The 20,012-nt window shown below is 36.8% G+C and overlaps 1 protein-coding gene across 1 annotated transcript in view; it reads right to left on the minus strand.

Moving 5' to 3' along the window:
* Positions 1-20,012, minus strand: part of Ppef1 (protein phosphatase with EF-hand domain 1) — a 136,702-nt gene that overhangs the window by 71,271 nt on the left and 45,419 nt on the right. Inside the window, exons 7-8 of the mRNA XM_046425837.2 lie at positions 10,289-10,416; positions 8,355-8,415 (exon numbers count right to left, since the gene is read on the minus strand). Of these exons, the coding sequence (XP_046281793.1) occupies positions 8,355-8,415; positions 10,289-10,416 (189 nt within the window). The remainder of the gene's footprint in view (positions 1-8,354; positions 8,416-10,288; positions 10,417-20,012) is intronic.

Below are 20,012 nucleotides of genomic sequence, written 5' to 3' on the forward strand. Positions count from 1 at the left end.
TAATGCTAGAAACATTGGATTTTGAGATTTAAGAATAATTCGTTTCAATTAATAATTAATAATGCTAGAAACTAGAAATATAAGCATCCTTGATATACTTTATTTCAGATTCATTATGTAGGCAGTGACGCCCAAATAGTTTACTTAACTATCTTAATGATGATACCACCCATTTTAATTTGATAGCCATTCTTGGAGATGAATTTTGTACCAAAGGAAAATTTACTTTTCCTGACTAAATACATTGAAATATCACAAAACTCTTGGGGAAAGAAAACAACCCACTTCTCAGGGAAAACAACTACACCACAAAAATACCCCAAATTTAACTGCATCATCTAACAGAATTGTCAATATTGGTTTCTGTAATAGACTTTAAAAAATAAAGTGAATATGGAACATATGGTCAGGAGTAGAGGATTTTGTTTTATAGATGAGGAAGGAATTTATGACATGGTTATAGTATTCATGACAAAGGCAGTATAGCCTTTGAAACATGCCTGACTTAGAAATCCAGATGTTATAAGAGAAAAAGAAGTTGAGGATGTAGATATGGGGATGCCTATGGACATGTCCAACCCTTTGCTCCTTCCAAATTCTCAGAGGCAACCGTGTTAGTCAATTTTCTCTGCTGCCTATACCTTCAGTATGATCCTTTCTTCAAACTCTGTAAATAAATTAGACATAGCTAAAGACTCCTGAAATCAAAAATTCCACCCTGGACTTCATATCTGTCCACACTGAGAAAGATTTCCTCTTCCAACCTTCCAAAACAACACTCTATTATTTGATATTTCTATGTTTATTCTTGGACAACTCTTTCTTCATTCTGTCTCCTCCTTGGATAATTTATTCTCATCCTCCAAAATTCAGAATGCATCCAGGTTGAGTCCCAAACCCCTCCTTCTTATATTGAAGATGATGACAATGATAATGATGACAATGATAGCTCTTACCTATTTAATAAACTATGTGCCAGGCATTGTTTTAAGATCTTTACATGTATAAATTCATGTAATAACCACAACTACCCTTGTGAAGTAAATATTGCTATTTCTCTATTTTATACATGAGGAAGATGGGGGCAAGATGGTAAGTGAAGAGATGAAACACATATTCTTAATCATTATACTTTAACTATATATTATACTACATAGCATTATTGACATTCTTATAACTTATTAATACCAATTCTGTGAGGTATAAGCAAAAATTACTTCTTTTTCCCAATCATTGCCTTCACCCATGCTCTGTCATTTCTCCCTTTCTCATCTACTAACTGATATAACAAGCCAATTCCATCAAATCCAGTGATTAGAAATCAGTCTTGTTAGGTAAGAAAAAATGAAAACACCCTTCTTCTTTAAAACAAACAAACAAAAAAGCTTGGCTGAGTGTGATGGTACATGCTTTAATTCTAGCTATATGGGAGGCTGAAATAGGAGAATCACAAGTTTTAGGCCAGCCTGGGCAACTTAGTGAGAACCTATCTCAAAATAAAATTTTGAAATGGAGGGGCTGGGGATATAGCTCAGCAGTAGAGTGAACCTGGGTGCAATCCTCAGTATGTATGTATGTATGTGTGTGTACGTATAAATACAAAATTTAATTAAATTTAAAAACAAGCTGAATATGGCCCTACCTTTCATATATTTAATGACCCTCATTCCTTAAAAATTTTGGTGGGGCTGGGGTTGTGGCTCAGTGGTAGAGCACTCGCCCAGCACATGCAAGGCCCTGGGTTCAATCCTCAGCGCCACATAAAGATAAATAAGTAAAGGTACTGTGTCCATCTACAACTAAAAAATATTTTTTAAAAAAGTTTGGTAATAAAAATATGAAAAAGGACCATTTCCAAAGTCAATTCTTAACTAAAACTATTCAATATCAAGTCAATGTCAAATCATTATCCTTCTGCTGGTTTTTAGCAACATAAAAGAATAATATAAATTCTTTTCCAATTGCTCATGTGTGCCATATATGAAAATAATCCAAACCTTCAACATTTCTCTGTTTTTGTTCTAATTAGTTATACATGACAGTAGAATGAGTTTTGACATATCATACATAAATGGAGTATAACTTCTCATTCTTCTGGTTGTACATGATGTAGAATCACACTGGTCGTGTAGGCATATATATACATAGGGTAATAATGTCCAATTCATTCCACTATCCTTCCCACCCCCATACACCCTTCCCTCCCCCTTCACTCCCCTCTGTCTAATCCAAAGTAACTCTATTCTTCCCTATACACCCCCTTTATTGTGCATTAGCATCTGCATATCAGAGAAAACATTTCAGCCAAAGCTTTGACATTTCTAATGTCTTTGTGGGCTACAACTTTCATAACTAACAGCAACAATTTAATGAATGGCAACAATATATAAAAATTTGTGCAACACATTATTAGAATTAACTCTTAGCTGTCTCTACCACCCACATGTTACTTTGAAAGCAAGCTCTGGGTATTGCTGGAAAAAGAAAAGTACCAATTGAACCACATTTATAGTTATAGTTAACTATAAATGTTTATTTCACTTCCCAATTATGAATCTGGATCAAAATCATTGGTGTCCATTCAATAGATACCAAAATGAATTTCATAAAATTCAAAACCTACTCATGATTTTTTAAGAACTCAGAAAACTAGAAATGGATGGAATGCTTCCTTAACATAATTTTAAAATTTTGACTAAATAATAATGGTTTCTCCCATTAAATTATCAATAACAAAAAAAGAATCCCACTTTCACTGTTTCATTTTAACATTACTCTGGTAGTGCCAACCAGTGCAATAAGACATAAAGCCGAAATAAGAGCAATAACTATTAGATAGAAACATATAGTTTTGCGTAGCCAATGTGATTAAATACCTACACTCAAGAAAACTAATGGAAAAACTCCCAGAATGGATAGGAAAATTAAGTATAATACATAGGTTAATCCCAATGGCTTGAAACACATTTTTTAAAATATTTTAAAGACATTAATGGACCATTATTTTATTCATTTATTTATATATGGTGCTGAGAATCAAACCCAGTGCTTTACACAGGCTAGGCAAGTGCTCCACCACTGAGTCACAACCCCAGCCCCTTGAATCACATCTTTACCAGTGGTGAAATGAATAACATTAGGAGATTACCTTCTAAGTCTCAGATTCTACATTTATCAAAGGTAAATAACAATAATAATTTTCATGGTTTGTCATGAAAACCAAATTAAATAATGTATTTAAGGTACTTACTTAAATTCATGCATATGGCAAACATTTAATAAAAATAAGCAATAATAATTTCATTAATATTATTCAATAAAAGTACAAAATAATATAAGTAGACATAAGTCAAAAGCTTTATGAAATACTATCAATAATAAATGGGAAGATATCATAGAGAAAATATCCTATTTACCATATCAAGAAAAAATATAAAATACCCTAGCACTCCATAGAATAAAAATGTAAAATAAATAAATGAAGGTATTTTTGAAAAAGAAAATATATTTGTATATATTTAGAGTATGTGTGTGTGTGTATACACACATATACACACACATACACACACACACACCAAATACTTTGGCTGATCTGGGAAGCAGAAAGAAAAATAAAAAACCCAGCCTGTTTAAACCTGCTGCTAGGTATGGCAGATTTCTGCTTAAGGAGGAGGCTGATGTGAAAAAACAACTAGGAATATTTGTGTGAAGACTCTGCTCCCATCAAATTCTATGAACTGGTTTTGAGCTCTAAAAGTAATAGGATGGAGAGATAAACTGGTATAAATGATTTTCATAAATGAGGTGGTGAGATTGCAAGAACAAATACTGCTTTAAGGTCATCTCTCACCTTTGGAACACCTCATGTCTTGAGATACTCTGTGCCTCAGAATTCAATCCATTAATCTGGGCTCAGTATCTGGGAATGTTAAATAACTCTGGCTCCTAAAAATACTTGGCTTAGGGATCTCAACACTTCAGTTATACAGGTCTAGGTAGAAGTTGTCTATAATCCTCTCACCAAAGAGGGCATTAGAAATCAATCAATGGCAATAATCTGCAAATCTCTCTTTCTGTTACACTGCAATAATTAAATCAGTGTGATCCTAGGACTCTGCAGTAGAGAGATATATAAGGGAATACAGAGATCAAAAATAAACCCAATAATACATTTTTTTATTTTTTAAAAATTCTTGTATTTATTTTTAGTTGTAAATGGACACAATATTTTATTTATTTACCTTTATGTGGTACTGAGGATTGAACCCAGGGCATCACATGCACTACGCAAGTGCTCTGCCACTGAGCTACAACCCCAGATCAATAATATATTTTTTAAAAATATTTTTTAGTTATCAATGGACCTTTATTTATTGATTTTTATGTGGTACTGAGAATCTAACCCATTGCCTCACACATGTTAGGCAAGCGCTCTGCAACTGAGCCACAACTCCAGCCTCTAATAATACATTTTTAAATGAATATATTGTTTTGATTTAGATGTGAGGTGTCCCCCAAAATTTCATGTGTGAGATAATACAAGAGGATTTAGAGGTAAAATGATTGGGTTATGAGAGCCTTAACCTAATCAGTGCATTAACCCCCTAATAGGGATTAACTGGGTGGTAACTGTAGGCAGGTAGGATGTGGTTGGAGGAGGAGGGTCACTATTGGCATGACTTTGGTGTTTACATGTGCCCTTGTTGAGTAGTCTGTCTCTCTATGCTTTCTGGTGCCATGTCCTGAACTGCTCTCCTCCACCACAATCTTCCCACTGTGATGTTCTGCCTCACCTCTGGCCCAGAGCAATGGAGCTGACCATCTATGAAGTGAGACCTCTGAAACTGTGAGCCCCAAACTTTTCCTCTTCTAAAATTGTTCTTGTCTTTCGGTTACAGCAACAAAAAAACCAACTAAAACATATTAAGAGGGAGGCATTACAAATCAGTAGTGAAAATATCTATTATCAAATAAATGTTGCAGGAAAAATTGGTTAACTACTTGGAAATTTTTCTCTGTAGTTGTGTTTTGTTTGGCATTGGAGATTGAACTAAGGGGTTCAATCACTGAGCCACATCCTCAGCCCTTTTTAGTATTTTATTTAGAGACAGGGTCTCACTGAGTTGCTTAGCACCTTGCTTTTGCTGAGGCTGGCTTTGAACTCATGATCCTCCTGTCTCAGCCTCCTGAGCTGCTAGGATTACAGGTGTGCCCCCGTGCACCTGGCTACAGCTGTGTTTTTTAATTATTTTCAAACACTGGATATTAAAATTTTCCCATTCAATAGTTTAATATAAAAAATCCAGGGGCTGGGGTTGTGGTTCGGTGGCAGAGCGCTTACCTAGCATGTGTGAGGCTCTGGGTTCGAGCCTTAGCACCACACATTAAAATAAATAAAATAAAGGCATGATGTCCATCTACAACTACAAAAAAAATCTTTAAAAATTTTTAAAAATCCAAATGTTATGAAGTATTAACATTTTTTAAAGATAAAACATAAAAACATCCAGAAATACAGGCATAGTGATCCATAGTTTAAATATTTCAGGTCCTTCTAAGTAAAAACAGGATTCACAAAGAATAAGATACTTAGACTTGAAAGATATTTTAAATAATTAATGTATGAAAATTTCTCAAATCTGATGAAAAATACCAACTTAGATATATCACAGAAGCTTAGCAAACCACAAGCAGAATAAATAAAGATCAAAACTCATCAAAGTACATTAGAGTTAAAATGCTATTTTTCAATATTACTTAGATTAGTATGTTTCTTCCCCACTTCTTTAGGTGGTTATGTTATTCATTTGTAATACAGTTAATTTGTCACAGTGTGTATTCTACTTTGAGATCACACACACACTTTTCCCCCCACTTCTTATTTTTAGTTATTACTTTTAGGGGGCAATGTGAAACATAATCATGATTCTAAGAGTTAGAAATCCAAAAAGGTATACTCAGAGAAGTGTCACTCTTCCCCCTCATCCCTTCCACCCAATCTCCACTCTCCCATTCTTTCTACTCTGTACCTACCCTCTGGGTAAAAATGTCATTCATTTCTGGTTTATTCTATAGGTTAATCCTGTTCTTATTTTTGTACTAATGAATATATACACATATCTTCATATCAGGGAAATATTTCTTAAACTATACAGGAAGCACTAACCATAAAGAAAAAAAATTGTACCACATTAAAATTAAGAATGTCCACTTAGGGCTGGGGTTGTGGCACAGTGGTAGAGCACTTGCCTAGCATGTGAGGCACTGGGTTCAATCCTCAGCACCACATAAAAATAAATAAAATAAAGGTCCATCAACAACTAAAAAGAAAAAAAAGAATGCCCACTGATTAAAAGACACTACTTAAAGATTTGGGGAGGGGATAGGGGATGTAGCTCAGTAGTAGAGTACTTGTATAGTATGTACAAGGCCCTGGGTTCAATCCCCAGCACCACAAAAACTAAAATAAGCAGGGCAGGATGGTACATGTCCGAAATCCCAGCAACTTGAGGCTAAAGCAGGAGGATCTCAAGTTTGAGGCCAGTCTCAGCAACTTAGTGAGGCTCTGTCTCAAAAATAAAAAGGGCTGGGGATGTGGCTCAGTGGTAAAGCACCCCAGGTTCAATTCCCAGTACCAAAAAAAGAATTACTGTTCCCTTCTTAGATAAAAATATTTTGTTGCATTTTAAAATCATCTGTAGAATTTTTTTTAATGCAGATTGTAAAAAAATTCAGAGTCTGAGTAAATATCTCTGGGCTGGAACCCAGCCATCTGTGGCCCTGAAACTCCATAAGTGGCTCTGATGAAATGAGCCTGGATTGAAATACTACATCATTAGTAGAACAAGCCCTGTTTCATTTCTTCATTACATTTCTTGCCCAAAACATTTTTTGCCAAAGAACACAAAGCACAAGCCACTATCTTCAAAATGCAACTATCTAAAAGAATGAAAATGACTTCTACCCACTCCCCATTTCTCAGGTTTGGCTATTTCACCATTCAAAAAGCTTCTATGGATCAGTAAATGCTTTAATAAGTTTCATACATGTGTACTCAAATCATTCCATTAAAACAATCATTCTTTCACCACTTTGAAGGATGTTTACAAATTATTTAAAATATGCTCCTAGATACCATATATGTTTTAATTACAGCAAAAAAAAATTAGCCCAAATTAAAGAAAAATAAGTTTTTAGGTCTGGCCTCTACCATGGAAATAACAACAGCAGGTCTTAATTTGAAGAGAAATACATGCCTTGCAAATAATTGTAATATTAAAATCATTTTTGAGGGCTGGGATTGTGGCTCAGTGGTAGAGCGCTCGCCTAGCATGGGCGGGACCTGGGTTCGATTCTCAGCACCACATTAAAAAAAAAATAAAGGCATTGTGTTGTGTCCATCTACAAAAAAGATATTCTCTCTCTCTAAAAAAATCATTTTTGAACCACATCTATATCACCTGTCTTTGGTTCAGAATGACTACATAGAGACAGATTATAGTGTCTTAGTCTGTTTTATGCTGCTATAACAGAATACCACCGACTGCATAATTTATAATGAACAGAAGTTAATTTGGCTAAGGGTTCTGGAGATCTGGAAGTTCAAAATCAAGAGGCCATGTCTAGTGAGGGCATTCTTGCTACATCATATGTAAGTAACATGGCTAAAAGTATCCCATGGTGAGAGACATGTTCAAAAGAGATGATGGCTGAATTCATACTTTATAAGGACACCACTCCAAAGATAATTAACTCACTCCCAAGATAATGGCATCAATCCATTCATAAGGGCAGGACCTCCTATGACATAATTACTTAAAGGTCCCACCCCTCAACACTGTTGCATTGGGAATTAAGTTTTCAACACATAAACTTTGGGAAACACATTCAAACCATAGCAGACAAACAGGAGAAAGAGAGAAAAACACAGATATGTTGGGGCCAACTGTATTTAATCTGCCATTTTCACTGAGATCTACTGCCTGAAATACTCAAGATATTTTTTATTTCTCAATACAAAATTTTTGTGGGTGAAAAATGAGATATACTTTACTAAGCTACTATTGTACAGCAAGGACTTCAAGAGAAGGTATTCAACAAATGCATGGTCAATGAAATCTAATTCAGTTTTTTGAAAAGTGAAAAAATTAATTAATGCTGATTTAGCAGATACCATCAAGAGAAGAAAAAAGTCAGTTGTACTGATTTCACTAGTTGTTAGGTGTCACACAGGAAAGAGAGGTAAGCATCTTTTTAACTTCTTAGCATTCTCCCATCTTCAGGATTTATATTTCTTGATGAGGGCAATTCAATATTTAATGGTCACTTTTGAAAAGACTAAAGTTTTTGCTTACCTGGATCTTCCTTACGTGCTTGTGAACAGTTTTCCAACATGAAGGTAAAGAAATTGGATAACTGAACAAAATAAAAAGATTAATCAATTAATGAACCCTAAGCAGCTACTGTGACAAATACTGTTGGTGGTCTGTGCAAGTTCCTTACTCTTTTGGGGAACTCATCTTCTAGTTGCTTCATCTACTAAGGGTCACACCTATCCCTGTCCTTGAAGATGGGCAACACTGTACTCAGAGTCACTGAGGATATTACATGTACATCTCTCCTGGAAGGTTGCCCACAGACAACAACTGGTTGAAACAAGAGTGTAACAGCCCAGTCCCCTGCCTCCTGACCCCTTTATAGGACAAAGTGTGATGCATTTCACACTTGAAAGCTCCTGGTGGGATCAAGCTAAGGTCAGACTTCTCTAGAAAGCACATTTTTGCTTGGCTTCTTCTACCATCATATCTTGATTTTTTTCACTGCCTTATTATAGGTTTTTTCTGAAAACATTCTCTCAATAAGTCACTTGTACCAGAATCTCTCTCTCAGACTCTGCTTCTAGAAAGTCCAATCTAAGACAGCTACTAAATTTTGTTGATTATAATCTCCTCTTTTCTCTTTAGTGGTAAGATTAAATAGTGCTTAAAAAGATAGCCAACACTGTGAGCTCCTAATCAGGGAAAAGGGAGCATCTGATTGAATTCCAAGAGGAAATATAGCAATTTAAATATTTTTGAATTTTTGATTTATTTTTAAAAATTATAACATGATACATAAATATGATTGTTAGGTTAGTCCTTTTTTCTTTGGGTTTCCCCCCTAGTACTAGGGATTTTGGGAATTGAACCCTGAGCCTTCACACATTTGCCACATGCTCTATCACTGAGCTACATCTCTAGCCTGAGAAGTCCTTTCTAACACCCTTTCCTATTTATTAATATCACTCTTGTCCCCAGAACTAACTCCTATAAACAATTTGCTATATATCTTTTTCCAGAATTTTGCTGTATATTTAAATTTTTTTTAAGTGGGGTTGAACCCAGAGGTGCTTAACTGCTGAGCCACATTCCCAGCCCTATTTTATATTTTATTTAGAGACTGGGTCTCACCGAATTGTTCAGGGCCTCACTAAGTTACTGAGTGAGGTTGGCTTTGAACTCTCTTTGATTCTCCTGCCTCAGCCACCCAAGCCATTGGGATTACAGGTGTGAGCCACCATGCCCAGCTGTATATTTAATTTTCTTTCACATATATGGGATTAAACTCTACATACTATTCTGCAGGTTGATTTTTTTTAAATCAATAACTACATTAGAGATCATTCCAAGATTTTTTTTATTGTTAAAAAGTTCTCATTTTTAAAGTTGGGCATGGTGGTACACACCTGTAATCCAAGTGAGTCAGGAGACTAAAGTAGGAAGATTGCAAGTTCGAGACCAGCCTCAACAACTTAGTGAGACCCTGTCTCAGAATAAAAATAAAAAGGATGGGGGATATGGCTCAGTGGTAAAGTGCCCCTGGGTTCAATCCTTAGTACCCCCTCCCCCCCAAAAAAAGAAAAAGCACCCCTTTTTTTTTTTAATGAATCCTTATACAAGCTTTTAGAATGTTCACAGATTTGTTCCCTAGAAATTCTTCCATTTTTTTAATTCCTCAAAATATTTTTTCCCTTCATAAAGCAACAACTTTTCACTAGGGTATATCCCCAAAAATAGATTAACGCTATTTTTATTAGTTAGCTAGACATCTGGCAGCCCTTTGGAAAATGTGAACTTTGAGACTGAAAAACACCATCCTCTTCCAAAATCACACACTTTCTCAACAGCTAGTTCTAAGCTCTATTAAAGCTTCCTCAACTTAAAATTGACCCAAACTTTCATTCTTTCAGTAACAATGAATAAAGAGAAATACTTTACAAAAAAAGGAGATACAAGTTTGCAAAACAGACCTGCATTTGACCATGTTCATCAGCATATTCGATGGACTGGAAGATGGCAAGGGCATAGTGTTGTCTGGCCTTCAGCCGAGCTCTGTAACCTCGGTACCAGTTCTGGATGACTAAGGTGGCTTTTAACACTACAGAACCGCAGGATACAAAAGCCAGAGAAAAACAGTTATTATGCAGCTCTTAGAGGGAAGTAGGTGCTTCAGCAAAAAACAATCAATCCACTTGGGTTCATAGATTCTTAGAATATAAAAACTGCAAACAATGAGAATGACCTTTATATTTTTTATAAAATGTCCTCAAGTCTCAAACACTTAGAGAATAATGATGGCATAGCCATTAAGAGTAGAATTTTTGAGTAAGACTGCCTGAATTTGAATCCCAGCCCTGCTAATTACCATCTATGTAACTTTGGATAAGTTATTAAAGCTTCTCGAAGCCTCAGTTTCTTTATTTGCAAAATTGTAGATGATAACAGAACCCACCTCTGGTGCCACTTAGGAATATTCTACTCTTCACTATATACCCCAAAGAAATATCTACACAGTCCCATAAAGGAGACATATGAAGATGCAACAGCAATAAGGAGTTTGATACCAAAGCAGCCTGGCTATCCATTGCTAGAACAGGAATGTGTTCCTGTGGTGGATACACACCACAGTGTATCATGCCACAATTGGAAATATAGATTACATAAACCCATAGTAATGTGGGGAGGTCTTTGAACATAGTGCTTCCATCAGAATCATTTTTTAAAGTCAGAAACAGAATGAAATATAACATAACACCATTTAATATCTTTTAAAAATATACATACACAAAGCCATAATGTACATTTCTTAACAGTATATGCAAAGGAAAAGATATGCACTACACAAAATGATTGGTTACTTATAGGGGAGGTGCATGAACATGGGGTAAACAGACAAAAGAGAATAAAGTAATTAACATAAGGAAAGGGTCTTGCATGAAGAACTGATGGCAATATACAATGAATTGAGAAGTTTGACTCACTCTACCTCTGTGCCTGAGATTCTATTGAAAAAGATGGATGAATAAATAAACACAACTCCCTCCTTCACACAGTTACTATAGGACAAAATGAGATACTATGGGGTGAAAAGTTCAGCCCGATGCCTGGTATCAAGTACATGCTAAATAAATGGCAACTGTATTGTTTTGAACCACCCTGTGGTTTCACAACATTAAAGAAAGAGATCAGGTGAGAGGATAATGAGATTTAAAATATAGTCTCTTATGCCTCCTCAAGTTTTAGAGTGAAGAGCATCAACAACAGCTGCCTCCTTTTATTCATGCTATAATTTTCCCAGTTAGCTCATAAAAATTAAGAGCTGACTGTAACAAGAACAATTTGAGTTCTGAAAGCAGAAGTCCTGCCTTCAGTTTTGGTTTGTACCATGTGATACAGAGTATCCACCAGAATGTGGTCATATAAGAATGGTTATTTATGAGCTTCCCCAAGGTTCATGGGTTCTAGAGACTCTTATTTTATTATTCAGCTTCCAGAAAACTTGGGGAAATAGACCTAAGGTCAAGTACCATGATCTTTATAAGAAAAACTCACAGGGAGAATAATTCAGTGACTGTTCAATATTTCAAGGCAAGTAATTGGTAGTACCATGGCCAAAATCTCCAGTGTTTTCACAATATCTTTATGGAGTGCCCAGGCTCTCCTGAAAGGCCTGTTGTGTGGAATAGTCATCATCATGATGAACCAACCCTCTCTCCCCAGGGATTATTGTGTTTACCAAGTACAATAGTGCTATTCTAGTGCTATTTACTGAGCACTTACTGAAGTCAGGCAATGTATTAGTTCTTACAGTCCTTGCAACACTGTTAAGTTGAGACAGACTCAGAAACTTACTTAAGCTTGCTTAGTCAGTAAGTGGAAATGGGAAGCAAGGATCTGAACCCAGATCTGACTGACTCCATAGCCCAAACTTTTAACATCCATGGAGCTATTGACCTTTTTCTATACCTCTGTTTCTTCACCTATACAATGATGTTGTAGAAAAAATGATTGCTGAAGTCTCTTCTATTTAGTATTAGCAACATCAATAACAGCCAATCTTATTCTTTCTAATTAATAGGACAACTAGCTATATATGTTAGTCTACTATAAGACATTCAGTGCCCATAAGTATTATCATCACCATATTATAATAAGGAAATTGAGTTCAGAGCAGCAAGTATGTTAATAAAGGTCACTTACCTAATATAGACTCAGGTACTAAGTCCAAACCCTGGGTTCTAACTCCACTAGAGCCATTTACTTCATTTCCTACGCCATTTGTACTTTTCCTTCTTTTGAATAATAAAAGCCACCATTTGTTGAATGCTTACTATGTGCCTGGCACTAGCTGAACACTTTACATATATTACCCTTTCTGCTTCTCCACTACATGGGGAGAGAGGTCAGCTAAATCTTTTCTACCATCTCTGCCTGGCATCTGTTAATTCCCTTACTGGAATCCACACCCGACTCTCCACACAAGGAATCACTATTTTGTTTGTAAGTACACGACACATTCATTGGACTCTATTCTACTAGTGGATGTAGATACTATGCCTTGGAAGGTAGACAGCCATGCTCAGATTCCTCTATCTTGCACTTCCTCTTCTACTTCAAAGTCAGGAAGCTTAACTACCACTTAGGAATCAATCGCCTATCTATACCTGCATTCCTGTACCTGAGCACGATACCACTTATCAAGCTATCCTATCTCAACTCTAGTCAGCTCAGCAACTGAGGTGGGACTCTGCAGACCCCATTTCGGCTTTGCCAGCTGCTCCCTGCAATACAGGGAGACTGCCAGACCAGATGAGGGACAAGGGACAAACTCCTTTTATCTACTTCCTGTTCGTCTTGGCTAACCTAGCAACTGCTACTTGCCCCCAGAAGCAACAGTTGGTTCCTGTTTGCAGTTTACCCAGTGCTTGCAAAAAAATGGCCTTATGGGCAGCCCTTTGACACCAGGACCAGCTAAGCAGTACTCCTTCTCAACCTGCTGAAGTTCAGTTCAGCAGAACCCCCCCTCCAAGTTTTTAACATGGAATCATTCCAGTCTTTTCCCTTTGTTTTATCAACGCTAGCAGTGGTCCTTTTCTGCAATTGCTATCCTTATATACTTCAGGGTTCTCAGTTACCTAGTAACAACTGGATACCTATTTGTCAATTCTTCAAATTCTTTGTTCAAAATCACCTTGTAGCTGGGCACAGTGGTGCATGCCTATAATCCCAGTAGTTCAGGAGGCTGAGGCAGGAGGATTGTGAATTTAAAGCCAGCCTCAGCAAAAGCAAGGTGCTAAGCAACTCAGTGAGACCCTATCTCTAAATAAAAATACAAAATAGGGCTGGGGAAGTGACTCAGTGGTCAAGTGCCCCTGATCAATCCCCAGTACCAAAAAAAAAAAAAAAAAAAAATCACTCTATAGCTTCAACCTCCTGACTAGACCCTGCCTGATAAGCTTAGTCTCAGTGAGGTGGGAAAAACAGGTTCTGCATAGGTCTCAAGCTCCCAACTTCCCAATTGCTTTCCAATTCAGTCCTCAACTAGATTTCAGCAAAGGGATTTTGAGTACCCGTGCAGTGATTGATAAAATGGACTTTGATCTAGATCCTGCTGTTATCCCTTAGGCATATAGTTCCCCTGGAAATATCTCCAAGACAAGGAAAGAGGCCAGCAGGCCAGGACTGGGCAAACCAACATGAGGCCTCTAAAAAACCTTACCTGATGCCTAAGAACCCACCTACCTACTGCAGGGCAACATGGCCAGCTCCTCTGGAACAGAAACCTCCAAAAAGTGGTAAGGGATAAAACCCAGATATGACATACCCTACTTGAGGAGATCACTGGCTCCAACAGTCCCAACCCTGCCCAGACAGTTGAAGATCTATGTCATCTAGATCTTAACTTGTTAGACAGCTTAAATTCACTTCAGGTCTCGTTGCTTCATTGTGTAACAGGGCTTGTCCTCCCTGTTGCATTAATTCCACACAGAAAAAAAAAAAAGCTATTATCATATGCATCCCAAGAGAAGCAACAACATAGGTTTAATAAGTTGTCTGGCCAATTGTATGTGCTTAGCACAGGTGGTTTCTCTATTACTAAGCTGTTTTTTTTTTTTTTTTTTTTGCTGTATTTTTTAGTAGATTATTTTCTCCAGTGGCAATCATTATATTTTGCAAGAAATTAAATATCCAGGTAAGGAGTTAGTAAATAATACTTTCAGAGTCCTTGCTTTATGTCTGAAACCATGCTTGGTGTTTTATGTGGATCATCTAATTCAATTTTTTAATTTAATACTCCCAACAATTTTATGAAGTATCATTAGCCTTATTTCACAGATAAGGAAACTGAGTCCTAGAAATAATTTGCTTGGGATTACATTGCTCATCAATGAGAGAATGTAGAGTCAAATCTAGATCTCTAATTCCAGAACTTGGGCTCATAACCACTGTGTTATACAACCCACCAAGACATTTGAAATAAGCCATAAAAAAATGAGGCAGTACCACCTTCACCACCTGATATTCTATATGGTCACATGTTCATGTGTTCACTGTCTGTCTTCTACTATTAGCTATGAGAATAGGAACTTTGTTTTGTCCACTGCTACATCCCCAGTACCTGGGAAAAGGCCTGGCATTGGATATTTGTTGGACAAATAAACAAATGAATACCTTCCAGTACTGTTGTAATAGTACATAACAATGTATTAGTAATGTGTTGACACACGTATTACTAATATATTGATTGATTGATATAAAATGCTTAATACATTGCTTGACATATAGGAAGCACTCAATGAATTGACACTTTTTAAAAATTGTCTCTCTCCAGGATAACAAAGTCTAGAGCCCCAAAGAGTTCCTAATTACACATACCATTTCATTAGAAATTTTACAATCTGCCATGGACAAACAGGCTACTGAGCACAAGAAGAGCCACGCCAACCAGCACAGGATTTATTCCTTTATAGTCCACAGTCTTTACTCAGATGCTACCTTCTCAGTGAAGCCTTTCTAAGTATCCTTTTTTAAATGGCACTCCTCCCACCATCACCAGTCTCTTTGTTTTTTTTGTTTGTTTGTTTGTTTGTTTTTAATCCACAGCACTTAACACCACCTGATATAATATACATTTTACTTATTTGTTACAGTTTGTCTTCTCCCATAGAATGTAATCTCCAGAAGGGCTGGGACTGGTCTGTTGGATTAATTACTGTATTCCTGGAATACAGTAGGTACTCAATAAGTATTTCTTGAATGAATGAATGAATGAATGAATGAATGAATGAATGAATGAATGAAACAAACAAACTACTGTTAAGACTGTTTTGTGTTTCTCTTCATGCTGATTGGTGGAGTCTTCTTATGCTTGCTTGCTTTGTTTTTGAAGTAGGAGTTTAACAGATAATTCTTTGAACAAGGAATTTCTATTTGAAATGATAAAGCATTTATTTAATTTTGAAATTTTGTGGGCAGAGGCCTCTAGAGGAAGCATCAGAATGAGTAAATATTTAATGCATCTTTAAGGGGCCTGACATCCAGTCAGGAAGATACAGAGGCACAAGTGTGATAGAACTGATTAAAAGGGATTCAAATGAATGGGAAAGAGAATGAATCCTCTAGCGGCAAAAGGCATTAAACAAGGGAAAAAAGCGTCTATTACCTCAGCTGCTCAAAGCACAATGAGAATAGGGTATGGCTCACATTTCCCTAGGGACTACAGGTGTCAGTATTGTTATATTTGTTTACAGATATTCTATGGTTGCCATCTGCAAGAGTGTACGGCTCTCCCAAGTGAGACTTCCAGCTTCACTGGAAAAACAGCTCAAAGCACATGCCCAGTGACCTGAGATGGTCACAAAGCCTGCTTCTTGGTCAATGACATGATTTGAATGCCCCCTTCAAAACTCATGTTAAAATTTAATTGCTATTGTGACAGTATTAAGAGGCAGGGCCTCTGTGAGGTACTTGGGTCCCTCATGAAAGGATTAATGTTGTTATCTCAGGAGTGGGTTCTAGATAACATAGGCTGAATTTGGCTCCTTTTTTCTCTCTGCATACGCATGCTCTCTCACCATAAGATATTCTGTGCCATGTTATAAGGCAGCAAGGAGGCACGCACCAGATGCTGACACCTTGACATTGGATTTCCCAGCCTCCATAATTATGAGATATAAGTGTTTTTTATACATTGCACAGTCTGATATTCTATTATAGCAGCAGATAATGGACTAAGACAAGCAGCAAACAAGGCAAAAGACCTGGGGAGGGATGCTCATTCACAAACTCTGGCATCCTTGCAGAGCAAGGGCCCAAGAGTCCTGGAAAGCATTTTTCTTAAACAAGAGAAGCCCAGTGTCCAAACAATGACAAACTTTTTAAAACTATCATTTTCCCCAAGAGAAAAAAAAAGAGATCACAGTTTTATCATTCTCAGAAAACTCCGGCCTTCCACTTAGAAAAGGTCGAAAATTAGAGGTTAATTTACGTGACTTTTTTTCACGCCCTCTTGACTAACCACCAAACCCATCCACATAACTTAATATATAATATGCCATGAATTTGTAATCAGGAGACTTCCATTTTGATCCTGACTTAACCAGGTGCCAGCTATGGAACTTGAGGCAAATCATGTAACCTCTCTGGTCCTCAGTCTCTCATCTGAACAACAAGAACTTTGGGTTATATGCTAAAATCCTTTTCAACTACAAAAATATTCCAATTCATCCACATCTTTTTTTTTAATGCCACCGCTGTAGCCAGCCTATTACTGCTCATAGCAAAGCTGAATATAACCATTCAAGGACAATTTTGATGTATAAGTCTGAACATTCAAACCAAAAACTTCTGGACAAAGAAGATAAATTCTAAAGGCCACACAAAAAATAAATCAGCCAGGTGTGGTGGTGCATGCCGTAATCCCAGCTACTTGGGAGGCTGAGAGAAGAAGACAGCAAGTTCAAGGCCAGCCTAGGCAACTTAGTGAGACCTTATCTCAAAATAAAACTTAAAAAATCAGCTGGGTAGAGTGCTTGCCTAGCATGCACAAGGCCCTGGGTTCCATTCCCAGCACCATAAATAAATAAATAGGTCTAGAGGTGTGGCTCAGTAGAAGAACACTTGCTGAGCATGTGCAAGGCCTAGGTTCAATCCCCAGCACTCCTATAGAAAAATATATCAAGTCACTAATAGTTTTGTTTTTCCCATCAAGGAACTGTGATTAAAGTTTGCTAGCAATTGTTTCAGGAACATTAAACATTTCACCTATTAATTCTCTTTAAATCACCTGAAATATGATCACTGTGGATGATCTGTTAACTGGTGCAAGTGATAGCCAATAGAAGATGAGGAAAGATGAATGGGGGAGAAAGTGAAGACAAGAAGGGGTTAGGAGACAGGGACACATGGGAAAGGTCTAGGCTTAGAGGTTTCAACAAAGACCAAAAGGTCACAGAATAGGATAGTAATCATGATGATTTCAGAGGTAGACTATGGGGGCAGGAAATGGGAGGGAGCAACTGAATTTGAGTAGTGGAAAGGGTTGTTAAAATTTTGGAGAACAAGGAACAGAGATGCCAAAGCCTTAGGGGGATTATTCACATATACTGTGAAGATACACGTGATGATATTAAGAGTTGGAAAGAGTCTTCAATGAATAAGAAAGTTGGCAGACACCAAAAACAAGGACAAAAATATGGTACCACCAAAGGGCATAAACCTAGGTTGCAACTACCACAAACCTGATTGTTGAGAGCCACAGCCGAAGGGGCCCCAGCAAACTTCCAGCTGCCGGCTGATGATTGGCTCACAGCGGCCCCAGCAACATCTAGCTGATTGGCTCCTCTGCGGTGATGCTCATTGGGCTGTTTCCCTGCCCTTTCAGACCACGGAGCTGCTCATTGGGGGACTTTTTTGGCTCCGCCCATGTGACCCAGCCAATCGGCCTCAAGAGCAGGAGGATTGTGGGAGGTGGAGAGAAGCTTGTGTGGGAGAGAGAGGCTTGTGGAAAGCCGGTGGTGGCAGTTGAGGCTCTGAGGGTTTTTCCTGAGAGGCTGTTTTGTTTGGCGTGTGTGGTTCTAAAAATAAAGTTAGTTTCTTTTGACAAGTGGCTCCTGATTGTGCCTAGCCAGACTGCGGCACCTGGTAAACTTAAATTGCACAGGATTAGTATTTTTTTCATTATATTCTGAAACATTTTCAAATGTATAAAAAATGGTAAGAACAGTACAATTGTTAATATTCTGTCATTTATGCATTCTTTCCACATGTATCATATTTCTTCAGTCTTCTTTATACTAGAACAATTTTAGTGTTTCTATTTAATGACACTGAAATTTTTTAAGAATACAGGCCATTTGTTAGTAAAATATCCCTCAATTTGGATCTTTCTGCTATTTCCTCACAATTAGATTCAGGTTATACATTTTGGTAGGATAAGTGATGTGTCCTCAGGACATTACATCAAGAGGTACATGATGTTAATCAGTCTCATTACTGGAGATATTAACTTAGATCACTTGGTCAAGGTGGTATCCACATGAAATTCTCTATTGTAAAAGTATTTTTTTCCCTTGTTTTAGTAACAATTTGCAGGAACATGCTTTGAGGCTATTCTTTAAAACAACATAATTTTTGCTCAAAGCAATTATTTCTATGGTGGTTGCATTTTCCAACTCATTCCTTCTATACTTATTAGGATTAGGATTTTTAAAGCCCTATTTTATTCAACAACACAAATAGCACAACACAAAGATTACATAAAACCATCTTGAGAAATTCCATTAGAGTTGTAATCCGTGGCTGAGCTTTATCTATACAATACCAAAATAAGAGGTCAACTTAGTAAAACACTCAGAACAGGAAAACTGCAGTTTACAAATAACTGTGAGCTATGGGCATGGTAGTACACATGTGTAATTCCAGCCACCTGGGAGGCTGAGGCAGGAGGATCACAAGTTCCAATTCAGTCTAAGCAACTTAGACCCTGTCTCAAAATTAAAAATGAAGAGGGCTAGGGATGTAGCTCCATGGAAGAGCACCTCTGGGCTCAATCCCAGTAACACAATAAAATAAAATAAATGCAACCTACCTGTCACATTATTTTTTGCCAATTTTCTGAAAGAATCATTATTGTAAAGATATCAATTTTTAAAAACTATTCTTAAGTGTGTAAAGGAAATTTAGCTATGTTAAAGTATTAATAATTTAAATTATTAAAATATTTTCTCAAAGAAAATATGTTCTATTCAATAATTCAATATGACCTTTAATCTTTACTCAGGAAAAAATTAAATACCTTGATTGCAATTCTGTTTTATGTCTCCCTGTTATTAATTACTAATCCAAGTTATACTGCCACATTTGTTCATCCAAGGTCAAACACAATCAGCATTTAATTTTTGTCTTTTGCAGCTGCTAAAAAGCTAATACAATATAAAGCCATAACTATATAAGTGTTCTATTACAGGAAATAACTGGAAATCGGGGCTAAGATATTGCCCTTCCTTACACTGAGTTGAAATATCTCTCTGTGAAAGTATTTTCTAACAATTAACAGGATCCAACTATAAAATTGACTTCTTTGTTACTTGCCTAATAAAGGCTGGGAACTAGGAAAAATCATTTAAATGGAAAGATGGAATGCCATATCCTTTAAGCATTATTTTCTGCCTTCTAAAGTTCATGATTGTAGAA

Source organism: Marmota monax, unplaced genomic scaffold (genome assembly GCF_021218885.2).
Source record: "Marmota monax isolate L192 unplaced genomic scaffold, Marmota_monax_Labrador192_F-V1.1 WCK01_AAM20220418_F8-fsc00203, whole genome shotgun sequence".
NCBI lineage: Eukaryota > Metazoa > Chordata > Mammalia > Rodentia > Sciuridae > Marmota > Marmota monax.